This window comes from Ornithorhynchus anatinus, chromosome 5 (genome assembly GCF_004115215.2).
Source record: "Ornithorhynchus anatinus isolate Pmale09 chromosome 5, mOrnAna1.pri.v4, whole genome shotgun sequence".
Taxonomy (NCBI): Eukaryota; Metazoa; Chordata; class Mammalia; order Monotremata; family Ornithorhynchidae; genus Ornithorhynchus; species Ornithorhynchus anatinus.
Genome location: NC_041732.1, coordinates 72,605,049 through 72,617,701, shown reverse-complemented (window position 1 = coordinate 72,617,701; position 12,653 = coordinate 72,605,049). Strand labels below are relative to the sequence as shown.

The 12,653-nt window shown below is 50.3% G+C and overlaps 1 protein-coding gene across 5 annotated transcripts in view; it reads right to left on the bottom strand.

The window, feature by feature from the left end:
- The window catches only part of CHD5 (chromodomain helicase DNA binding protein 5), a 101,197-nt gene extending 89,255 nt beyond the window's left edge, over positions 1 to 11,942 (bottom strand). For 2 of the 5 annotated variants that reach the window (XM_029066244.2, XM_039912088.1), the window contains exon 1: positions 11,709 to 11,942. In XM_029066244.2, coding sequence (XP_028922077.1) covers positions 11,709 to 11,826 — 118 coding nt within the window. In that variant the 5' untranslated portion in view covers positions 11,827 to 11,942. Of the gene's footprint in view, positions 1 to 5,395; positions 5,475 to 11,708 lie in introns of those variants that run through there. The other 3 variants (XM_029066243.2, XM_039912087.1, XM_039912089.1) reach the window with 2 other exon arrangements.
- Positions 11,943 to 12,653: the final 711 nt, after the last annotated feature.

Below are 12,653 nucleotides of genomic sequence, written 5' to 3'. Positions count from 1 at the left end.
CAAACCCAGTGGGAGCTGACTGAGGAGAGGGAGACAGTTGCCATTCAGCTGGGATTCCCCATCCGGCTTCTCTGGTTGGCTCCCTGCACGCTCGCTCGGTGGGAAGAAAGCCCCTCGGCTCTTAAAGGAAGACTTCACCTATATTTCATCATCATTGCAGCCAGTTTTCAGTTTTCCTATCACATTCAATGCTAAAACACCCACTCGCGCTCTCTGTTTAGAGACACAAACAATTGTCCCATTAGTGACGCACCACCAGCTCTGAGGGCTCCTGGCCACAAGGGGTTTGAAAAGCTTCCTCAAAGTAAAAGATCGTGAGATTTCAGCTGCAGAATCCCCAGTCCCAAAGACAAGAGTTAATAATAATAATAATAATAATGCTGGTATTCGTTAAGCACTTACTATGTGCCGCGCACTGTTCTAAGCACTGGGGTAGACACAGGGGAATCAGGTTGTCCCACGTGGGGCTCACAGTCTTAATCTCCATTTTACAGATGAGGTAACTGAGGCACCGAGAAATTAAGTGACTTGCCCAAAGTCACACAGCTGACAAGTGGCAGAGCCGGGGTTCGAACCCATGACCTCTGACTCCAAAGCCCATGCTCTTTCCAGTGAGCCACGCTGCTTCGAGTTGGAAAGTGTATCCTCAGTGGAGAAGGACACAGAGACCCAGGCACCCATTAGAGAAGCAGCGTGGCTCAATGGAAAAAGCACGGGCTGGGGACTCAGAGGTCATGGGTTCTAATCCCAGCTCTGCCGCTTGTCAGCTGTGTGACTTTGGGCAAGTCACTTCACTTCTCTGTGCCTCAGGTCCCTCATCTGTAAAATGGGGATGAAGACTGTGAGCCCCATGTGGGACAACCTGATTACCCTGTATCTACTCCAGCGCTTAGAACAGTGCTCTGCACATAGTAAGCATCTAACAAATACCAACATTATTATTATTATTATTATTATTATCAGGACCAGCCCAGACAGTTCTAGTTAAGGGGAACATCCCAGAAAGAGAAGGTTTGGCTCTAATTCCAGCTCTGCCATGTATCTGCTGTGTGACCTTGGGCAAGTGACTTACCTTTTCTGTGCTGGTTACCTCATCTGCAAAATGGGGACTAAGATTGTGAGCCCCATGTGGAACAGGGACTGTGAACAACCTGATTTGCTTGTATCCACTCCAGCACTTTGCACAATGCTTAGCACATAGTAAGCACTTAACAAATACCACAGTTGTTTTTATTATTATTATATGTAGGTTAGAGACGAGGAAGAACTTCCTTGCTACATGAGCTGTTAATATCTTGAGTTTGTCTAAAGCTTTCTTTTTCAATTATATTTATTAAGCACCTACTGGGTGCAGAGCACTGTAAGCTCCTTGTGGGGCAAGGGAACATGTCTTCTAACTCTGGGGTACTGGACTCTCCCAAGCACTTAGTACCGTGCTCTGCACACAGCAGCACTTAATAAATGTTGTTGATTGATTATACTCAATGCTTAGTAGAGTACATTAGAGTAGATAGACATGATCTCTGTCCTCAAGGGGCTTATAATTCTCCTACAATATAGTATTGTAATGCTATTTGTTCAGCATGTAGTATTTAAGTATTTATTAACCATCCACTTAATGCAGTCCACCGTACTAAGTGCTTGAGAAGTTCAAAGCAAGGAAATGACATCCCCTGTCCACAAGGACCTTGCACTCTAAAAAGGCAAACGTATTTACAACTAGAGTGGCTAAAATAACTGGATTAATCACGTATCTATTTTTTATGGTATTTGTTAAGTGCTTACTATGTGCCAGGCGCAGAACTAAGGGCTAGGGTAGATACGAGGTAATCAGATTGGACACATCCATGTCCCATGTGGGTCTCACAGTCTTAATCCCCATTTTACCGATTAGGGAACTGAGGCCCAGTAAAGAAGTTAATAACTTGCCCAAGGTCACACAGCAGACAAGTGGCAGAGCCTAGATTAGAACGTAGGTCCTTCTGACGGCCAGTCCTGTGCTCTATCTACTAAGCTATTCTGTTCCCCTATGAGTGCTGAGGGTGGGTAAGAATAAGTACTTAAGTGCTAGAATTGACTTATGGGCTCAGAGTTCTGGGAAATTAGTCATAGAAGGCTTGTTGGAGGAGGTGGGATTTTAGGAAGGCTGGGAATATGAGAATTTTCTTCTGCTGCACCTGGGGAGGGAGAGCGTTCCAAGACAGGGGAACAGTGTGAGTGAGGGGATGAAGGGAGGGAGAGACAAGAGCGTGATAGAACTAAAAGGTTGGCTTGGTAGAGATGAAGAGAGCCAGTTGGGGAATAGCAGGCAAAGACAGCAGTTAAGAAAGTTGGGGCAGAGAGGTGGAGAGCCCTAAAACCAACTGTGAGGAGTTTTCATTGGATACAGAGAGACATAGGAAGCCAAAGGAGGATTTTGAGGAGAACTGTGGGCCGAGGATGTTTCAGGAAGACGACCCAAGTGTCAGAGTGTAGTCTAGATTGCAGTAGAGAGGCTGGAGGTGGGAGATACGCGAGGAGTCCGAGGCAACTGTCTAGCCATCATAAGACAAGTTTGTACCAGGGTGGTGGCAGTTTGGGTGGAGAGGAAGAGGCCAATCCAGAAGATGTTATTCGAGGAAAACTGGCGGAATTTGTCAGTATCCTAAGTGGGAGAGGTGAAAGATAGTGAGGAGGGGAGGATGAGGTCTTCTAGGGCAATGAGAGTGGTGACATTGTCAGATAATAATAATAATGTTGGTATTTGTTAAGCACTTACTATGTGCAGAGCACTGTTCTAAGTGCTGGGGTGGATACAGGGGTATCAGGTTGTCCCACGTGGGGCTCACAGTCTTAATCCCCATTTTACAGATGAGGTAACTGAGGCACAGAGAAGTTAAGTGACTTGCCCACAGTCACACAGCTAAGTGGCAGAGCTGGGATTCGAACTCATGACCTCTGACTCCAAAGTCCATGCTCTTTCCACTGAGCCACGCTGCTTCTCAGATGAGACAGGAAAGTTGAGGGGAATTAAGTGATGGTATTTACTGAGTGTTTACTGTATGGAGAGCCCTGCACTATGTAATCTCCTTAGTACTATATGATCTCTAGTGCAGGGTTTCGGAGGAAGGATGAGGACTTGTGTTTCTGACATGTGGAAGAGCAGGAAGGTGAATGACAACAGCCCCCCAGGCCATTTGGGGGAATGAGATGGAGGTGGACCTGTCTCAAGGCCCCCTGAATAGAGCATCGTCTCCTGCTGGGGAATGAAAGGAAGCTCCCTGTGGGCAGGGAACATGTCTACCTGTTATACTGTACTCGCCCAAGAGTTTAGTACAGTGCTCTGCACACAATAAGCACTCAATAAATACCACTGATTCATTCAACTGCAACTCCACTGCACTTCATTCATTCAATCATATTTATTGAGCGCTTATTGTGTGCAGAGCACTGTATTAAGGGGTTGGGAGAGTACAACAATAAACATTCCCTGCCCACAGTGAGCATTTATGTACATATCTACAACCTTTATTTTAATGTCTGCCTCCCCAACTAGACTGTACACTTCTTACAGGCAGGGAACTCTTATTTTGTGCTCTCCCAAGCACTCAGCACAGTGCTCTGCACACAGTAAGTGCTCAATAAATATGATCTAATGAAAGGCAGCCAAAAGCAAAAAGTGCCTCCATCCTGAGCTGGACAGCAAATATATCATGTGCTCACTTTTACCCCTTCCCCCTTTCCATCCTATCACTGTCTCTGTCAATCAGTCATTCGTATTTATTGAATGCTTACTGTGTGCAGGGCACTGTTCTAAGCACTTGGGAGAGTACTATATAAAAATATAATATTCCCCCAGTAAAAAACCAGGCTGTCACTCTAGGTTGGTCTCTCCAAGGTTCAGGACCCATCCCTTGCTAGCCAGGACTTCTTACTTGAGCCATTTGCTTCTGGTTCACATGGGGTTTTGTACCTATCAATCCATCCATCATTGCATCAATCAATTAATTAATGGTAGACTGGAAGCTTACTGTGGACAGGGAATGTGTCCACTGTGCTGTTATACTCTCCCAAGCACTTAGTACAGTGCTGTGCGCACAGTAAGTGCTCAATAAATAGGACTATTGAGCATTTTCTGTGTGCAGACCACTGGACTAAGTATTTGGGAGACTATAAAGGAAATAACATGATCCCTGCCCTCAAAGAGCTTACAATCTAGCAGGGGAGACTAACATCAACCTATATTATAGGTAGGGGAAATGACTGAGTATATAAAAATAATTTACATCTGTGCTATAGGGATGGAGTTGTTGTGACTACCTAAATGCTTAGGGTGTACAAACTCAAGAACATAGGTGATGCAGAAGGGAGGGAAAATAAGATGGGGAGATGAGAGGTTAGTTGGGGAAGGCTTCCTGGAGGAGATACAATGTTAGTAGAACTTTGAAGGCGGGAAGAGTGATGGTTTGTAGGATTGAAGGGAGGGGGATTTCCAGGGAGGAAGGAGGGCTTGAGCTGGAAGGTGAGGATGAGAGAGATGAGAGTGAGGCAGCGGGAGAATGCTGGTATCAGAGGAGTGAAGTTGTGTGATCTGGGTTGTTGTGGGAGAGAGAATCGGTATTTTGTATTTCAATCAATCAAGAGTATTTATTAAATATTTGCAGAACACTGTACTAAGCCCCTAAAAATAACAGTGGTATTTGTTAAGCATTTACTCGGTGTCAAGAACTTTAATATATATGAGATAATGAGATCTGATTCAGGCCCAATCCCTCATCAGGCTCGCAGTCTGAGAAGTAGGGAGAACAGGTTTTTAAACCCCATTTTACAGATGAGAAAACTGAGGCAAGGAGAATTTAAGTGACTTGCCCAAGGTTTTCCAGCAGGCAAGTGGCAGAGCCAGGATTAGAACCCGGGTCCTCTGACTCCCAAGCCTGTGCTCTTTCCAATAGAGGACTGCTACTTCTGATGGGAGAGTGTTATAGAAGTCCCATGTTTCCTGCTCTCAAGCTTACAATCTAACTGGGGAGACAGACACAGAATAGTATATAGATACAAGAAAATAGATGGAGCCGTGAATATGTGCTTAAATAGTACAGTGCATAAACCAATCTGTGCAGAAATGCTGTAGGTGGCCAAGAGTGGATTCATCTTTGGGGGTAAGGAAGTGGTGTTCTTGGGAGAAGAAAGAGATCATTGATTTCTGGAGAAACAAAAAATGGACCCAATAAAGCCCTAGAGATTATGTGTTTGTGGGTAGCAGGGTGGGATGAAGCTCACTGTGGACAGGGAATGTATCTACAAACTCTGTCCGATCGTACTCCCCCAAGGACTTAGTACAGTGCTCTGCACACAGTAAGCATTCAATAAATACCACTGATTGCACCCGCTCTCAGAAAGCTATGCCCCCAGGCACCTTCAGTCTTGGTCTTTCTCTGGTGAATTAGCATATAACACTGCCTCAAAAGAGACTAGTTCTCTTCACCACCCAGAGGAAAGCCCAGGCACTGTTCGAGCATGTCATTCTGCAAGAGAATAATGCAAAAGAAAAAAACACAAAACACTTGAGATTTAAAGAAAAAATTTGACAAGTAATTAGTGTAACTGTTATTGACTTTTTCTCAAAGTAAGTATGACAGCTTCTAATGCTTAAAAACCAGCCCCTCTAAGTATGTGCTGCAGTTTTCCTTAGGCAAAAGAGGGAAAATATTTCTGGGTTGGAAGAGATCAGTAGTACAAGCAGAAACGACTGTGTCCGATCTAATTGATTTGTACCTACCCCAGAGCTTAGATTGGTGTTTGAAACAGAGTAAGCACTTAATACCTTGGGGAAAAAAAAATGATAGTTTTTTAGCACTGAGGGGAATGCACTTGGGAAAGCACGAGACCTGTGCCCAGCCCAGAAGGAGCTTGTATTCTCTAGTACCCACCAGGGCAAACCTCAAGGTACATGGTGGTGACCTCAGGAGCAGAATGACCCAGTTGATTCAGCAGGATGCTAGGGTCTGACTGAACAAAATCTTGGAGAATCAAGGCAATGACCCTGCTTGGTCCTACAACACACTGGGCAGTCTGGTGTCCAGAGCTAGCCTTCAGCTGGACTGAGGGTTGTTTTATTCCCCCAGAGGCATCATTCCAGCAAATTGCTTTTTTAATGGTATTTGTTAAACACTTAACTCTGCGTTAGGCACTGTACTATCGCTGGGGTAAATACAAGGTTGGACATAGTCTCTATCCCACATGGAGCTCACAGTCTTAATCCCCATTTTACAGATAAGGTAACACACATGGAGAAGTTAACTGACTTGCCTGAAGTCACACAGCAGACAAGAGGCAGAGCTGGGATTAGAACCCAGGTCCTCTGACTCCCGGGCCGGGTCTTCATCCACTAGACTGTGCTGTTTCCCTTCTTTAAGGACAGGGAAACATGCCTGTGCTTCCACTGTAATCAATCCATCATTGATATTTATTGAGCATTATCTATGTGCAGAGCACTGAACTAAGCACTTGGGAAAGTACAATGTAATAGAGTTGTTAGATATAATCTCTGCCCGGAAGGAGCTTACATTCTGCAGGGGGAGACAGACATTAAAATAAATTACAGCTAGGGGAAATAGTAGAGTATAAAGATCAGCACTCAGTGCTTGCCACATAGTAAGCACTTAACAAATACCATCATTATGTACTTATTGTTATATTGTACTCTCCCAAGTGCTTAGTACAGTGCTCTGCACACAGTAAGAGCTCAATAAATACGATTGATATGTGTATAGGTGCTGTGGGGCTGGGGTGAATATCAAAGCACTTAAGGGGTACACAGTCAAGTGCCTAGGCAACTTGGAGGGAGGGCGGAAAGGGAAAATGAGGGCTAAGTCAGGGAATGTCTCTTGGAAGAAATGTGACTTTAGGAGGGCTCCTTTTTGCTTGTTTTTCGATGGTATTTATTAAGCACTTGCTATGTGCCAGGCACCGTAGTAAACTCTGGGGTGAATACAAGCTAATCGGATCCACGCTGGGCTCACAGTCTTAATCCCCATTTTACAGGTGAGGGAACTGAGGCACAGAGTGAAGGGACTTGCCCAAGGTCACACAGCAGACAAGTGGAGAAGCCAGGATTAGAACCCAGGTCTTTCTGACTCCCTGGCTTGTGCTTTATCCATTAGGCCATGCTGTTTTAATAATAATAATAATAATGTTGGTATTTGTTAAGCGCTTACTATGTGCCGAGCACTGTTCTAAGCGCTGGGGTAGACACAGGGGAATCAAATTGTCCCACGTGGGGTTCACAGTCTTAATCCCCATTTTACAGATGAGGGAACTGAGGCACCGAGAAGTTAAGTGACTTGCCCAAAGTCACACAGCTGACAAGTGGCCGAGCCGGGATTCGAACCCATGACCTCTGACTCCAAAGCCCGTGCTCTTTCCACTGAGCCACGCTGCTTCTCTAGTTTTGAAGATGAACTATCCAATATTAAAGAGGAGGGAGATCCAGGCCCACGGTAGGATGTGGGCAAGGGGTCAGTGGCAGGATAGTCAAGATTGAGGTACAGCATGGCTCAGTGGAAAGAGCCCGGGCTTTGGAGTCAGAGATCATGGGTTCGAATCCCGGCTCTGCCACCTGTCAGCTGTGTGACTGTGGGCAAGTCACTTAACTTCTCTGTGCCTCAGTTACCTCATCTGTAAAATGGGGATTAAGATTGTGAGCCCCACGTGGGACTACCTGATTCCCTCGTATCTACCCCAGCGCTTAGAACAGTGCGCGGCACATAGTAAGCGCTTAACAAATGCCAACGTTATTACAGAGAATAGGTTGGCTGGCTTTAAGAGGAGCAGAGTGTGCAGAATAGGTCAGTGAGGTAAAGTAGGAGAAAGAGAGCTGAGTGCCTTAAAGCCAGAGGTGAGGAGTTTGATGCAAGGTGGATGGGCAACCACTGGAGGTTTCTGGGAAATGGGGAGCTATGGACTGAACAGCTTTTTTATAAACATAAGAAACAGCATGGCCTAGTGGAAAAAGTATGGGCCAGCAGAGTCACAAACCCTGGGTTCTAATCCCAGTTCCACCACTTGCCTGCTGTGTGACCTTGGGCAAGTCACTTCACTTCTCTGTGCTTCAGTTCTCCTGTTCTCCCTCCTACTTAGACTTGAGCCCCATGCAAGACGGGGACTGTGTCCGACAGGGATTGTGTCCAACTTAATTCCCTTGTATCTACCCTAGCTCTTAGAACAGTGTTTAACACATAGTAAGAACTTAAATACCGAAACAAAAAAAAACTTTAACAGACAAGATCTCCCCGAGGAAGAGGAGAACACTACAGGGAGAACAGCCTCCCAGAACCACCCCCCCACCTCAGAATTACACAATACAAATCTCTGAAGGAAAGAGGACTCGGGGTCAACCTGGCCCATGCACCACAATGAGAAAGAGAGAGAGAAAAAGAGAAAGAACTGAGTGACTCAAAGCAGATGATGAGGAATTTCTGTTTGATGCAAGGTGGATGGCCCATCAGTGAAAGTTTTTGAGAAATAGTGAGATAGGGACTAAACAGCTATTTCAGTTTAGAGAAGCAGTTTGGCCTAATGTATAGAGTCCGAGCCTGGGAGTTGGAAGGATCTGAGTTCTAATCCCCACTCCACCACTTATCTTCTGTGTGACCTTGGGCAGATCACTTCACTCATCTGTGTCTCATTTCCCTCGTCTGTAAAGCAGGAGATAACACTGTGAACCCTATGTGGGACAAGGACTGTTTCCGACCTGATTAACCTCTATCTACCCCAGTACTTAGTACAGTGCCTGGAACGTAGTAAGCACTTAAATACCATTAAGAAAAGACACCCCACTGCACAGAGAATGTTTCTGCAATCTGGAGAACCTTTCCCTAGAACAGAGAGGAGTCTTTTCTGCTGTCCTGGACCATCCTCCAAATCCTGCTTGATATTAACCCTCTCCCTGCAGGATTTCTCCAACCAGCATCCTTCAGAGGAGGTCTCCTGCTTCAGTCAGGGCTTCAGTCTGAGTCCAGCACACCAGAAAGCACAAAAATGAGCTTTTCTAGATTCCCCTCAGTCCTTTGGGAAGCATCGGGCACAGGGGGAACTAGTCTCTACTGGGAACGGGGGTGGGGGAACTGGAGTTACTCATGAGGTGAGTTGCATCAAGTCTCCTGAATGCTTGGCAATCCTCCACATTTGAGTTGGGGGTGAGAGGTAGAGGGGGCTTTTATTTGTTAAGCGCTTTCTAAGTGCCAAGCACTGTACTATAAGCGCTTTCTAAGTGCCAAGCTCTGTATTAAGTGCTGGGGTAGATATAAGATAACCAGGTCAGACTCAGCCCCTGCCCCACACAGGGCTCGCCAGGGCTGAGAGAGGAGGCACCTGATGGAAGTGTCTGGGAGACTTTAACAGGGAAAAGAGAATACTAACAGGGAAAAGACGCGGTCAATTGTGTACAAGAGGGAGCAGAATAATGGAGAGGAAGGAATGGTCCCCTCCCAGGAAGTGAGAGAGACCAGGATTCAGAAGAGGAAGGAATGGTCCCCTCCCAGGAAGTGAGAGAGACCAGGATTCAGAAGCTAATAAAGGAAAAGTAATGACAGTGTCAGGAGAAAAGTTTGAGCCCTTGGGTAAGATATCCCAGTGGCCAAAGCCCTGGGAGGACTCGGGCCTCCAGAGCTTCTGGAGAAAAAGTGCCTCTGACAAAGATCAGAGGAGATGGGCTTCCTCTTAACAAGGTCAGAGAGCCAAGCAGCCAGTTTGATCTGCTCCCAGTGATTCCAAATCCCTGAACAGAGATGCACGCTCCTTTCTACCCCTTGGGAGAGAGGGCTACATAGCAGCCAAGCCAGAGGAAAAGAGGCAGCTGTCCAGCTCCTTCTCCGGAACAAGAAGTTGTGAAGGGTGGGCCGGGAAAGGCCTCCTGATTCGAAATGGTGTCGTCGTCGTTTCAAGGGAGAAGGCTGACCTGAGGGGCTGGTCCTCTCCAGGTGCAGCCACCACTGCCATCAGCACCACTGGCAGGGCTCCTCACTCTATCGGGAGCTTGGGGGGTGAGTGACTCTGACCGCTAGGCCAGAGGAGGAGGAAAAGCAGGAGAGAGGGCGAGATGGGGGAGGTGGAGAAAGGGCGGGGGAATGGGGAGGCAGGCTAAAAGGCAGAGGGGAGGAGATGGAAGGGTGGGAGAGGCATCTTTTTGCCCAGCTGAAGGATCCGACAAGGGGGAACAAGTAGTCCTCCATCTGACTCTGGGGCACTGGGAAGAACTCTGGGACCCCCAGAGCAGCTGGACACGGACGGGGGCACTGTCAGGGTTGTTGGCGGAGAATGTTTTAATAAGAGAAAAGAAAAGGGGGCGGAGTCGAGCCAGGGGGCTGAGGGAAGGCTTGAAGCTCAGGGCAGAGGGGCAACGTAACTACAGGTCCTTCTGCTCCCTACCTCCTGTGTGTCCTTGGTGAGCCTCTTACTCTCCTTCTCTCTGTGTTCCTAGTCAATCTAATCAGGTTGGACACGGTCCCTGTCCACATGGGGCTTTCACAATCTTAATTCCCATTTTACAGAGGAGGTAACTGAGGCATAGAGAAGTGAAGTGATTTACTTCCCAAGGTCACATCGCAGACAAGTGACGGAGCGGGGATTAGGACCCAGGTCCTTCTGACTCCCACGTCCTTACCGAATCCACTAGGCCACACTGCTTCTCGGGGTCAAGAGGATAAAAGGGTCAAATGATAAAGTCAAGAGACCGCTATGGTGCTTCGGTCTTTTCGGAAGTCAAGGGGCTAAGCAGAAACGTAATCTCCTTCTGCGGGGAATAGCAGGTGCGTTTTTTTGGAGCCTGGAGGGAACGGGAGAAAGGGGTTGGATCTTCTTTGCAGCCGGCAACGAATAGCTGACAACTTCCAAAGTCATCAAAAGGCCCGGAGGAGAAGAGAGGTGAGACCCGGGGCCCCTCAGGGAGACAAGTGAAGGGAGAAACTGCAACGAGGGGGAGATCCGAGAGACGGGTGCAGGAATCACTGGAAGGTCCTTCCCTCCTCAAGCCCCCGCCCCGATGCCCCCGCCCACCCGCCCCAGGTGCGCTCTACCCCTACCCGAGGAATGCAGGGCGGGGATAGGGGAGCGGCCAGGAAAAGCTGGCAGAGTTGGAGGGTGTCCCAGCTGGGTAGAGGTAGGGGACGGGCGAGAAGGGCCCCATCCCTTCCCACCCCCTGCCCCTCAGAATTCCCTGGAGCCTCCCCCCTCCCCAGGCCGACTCGACCCTCCATCAGCAGGAGGCGGAGGAAGGCGCGACCCTGCCCCGGTCTAGTGTCCGTGAGGATGGCCTGCCCGGCTGGGGGGGGGTCGCAGGGCAGAGATCCGCTAACCCGTCCCATTCAAACCCGGGAGGGGAAGGGCGGAGGGGGGGTCCGGGGAGGAGACCGGCAGGGCCCGGGGTGGATTCGCCCAGAGGCCACCCAGCCGAATGGGCCACTTGGCACTGAGGCGGGTCCCTCCTGCCCGCCGACCTGCGACCCCGCTCCCTGGCCCAAGGGCACGGGACTAGAACACCCACATCGTCTGCCCGTGCCCTGGGCACAGGTCCTCCCGGCTGCGGGCCGCCCAGCTCCCAAGCCCGGGTGCCAAGTCCACCTCCTGCCCCAGCGCCCAGCCCCGCGTTAGGACCCCCGTGCCCCGTTTCGGGACCGCCCTGCCCCTCTCCGCTCCCGCCCGTGCCCACCCCGGTGCCCACCCTCCCGCACCTGACATGTCCTCCTCGTTCTCCATCTCCTCCTCCTCCTCCTCCTCCTCGTCCTCCTGCTGCTGCTCCTCGTCGGGCGGCTGCGGCGGGTCCTCGTCGGTGGCCAGCGGGCCCCGCATGCCCGGCGCGGGGGGGAGGGGAGGTGGGTGCCCCCCCCGCGGGGCGCGGTGCCAGCTTTAACCCGTGCGCGGCCGGCCGGGCGCAGCGGGCGAGGCCGGCTGGGCGAGAAGATGGCGGCGACCCGGGCCCCCTGCCCCCACCCCCCGATCCTAAGCCCCCCACCCCGCGATGACCCCGCAGCCCGACTCCCGCAGCCCGGGAGGGAGGCGGCCACGGCGGCCGGGCGTGGGGACAACCGACGGGGAGGCCTTTTTGGGGGGGGTGGGGGGGGCAGAGGGAGGGGGGGTCCTGGCGGGGGGGGGGCGCGGGAAGGAGGGATGGAAGACGAGCCCGGATTGTGACGTCCAGTCTGGTTGCCGTGGCAACCACGTCCCATCACTCCGGTTAGCGCCGGGGACCGAGGTGGGGACCAGTCCTGGGGAGGTGGGGCGGCTCGGGAGATCCGACCCCCCCACCCGAAGAGCCCCCACTGGCTCCCCTCCTCCGGGGGGTCCCCATCGGGGTCCACGGGAGGGGGGGAGGGGGTTGGCACCGTCGGAAGAAAACACCCCCCCGAACCCACTCCTCTCAGCGTTGGCTCTAGGCCGCCCCCTCCCCCTCCGACCACGTGCTGGGACGGGGGTGGGGGTGGAAAGGAGGAAGGGGTGCGGCCCAACTCCTGGGGGGCACTCCGAGCCCCCCCCCCCCCAGCTACACCCACACCTTCTAGCCCAAACCGGGGCTGAGGCCCGGTCGGACAGAACCCCAAGTCGGCCACTAATAACAATCAGTAATAATGATTACGGCATTCGTCAAGCGCCTACTATGCGCCAGGCACTGTACTAAG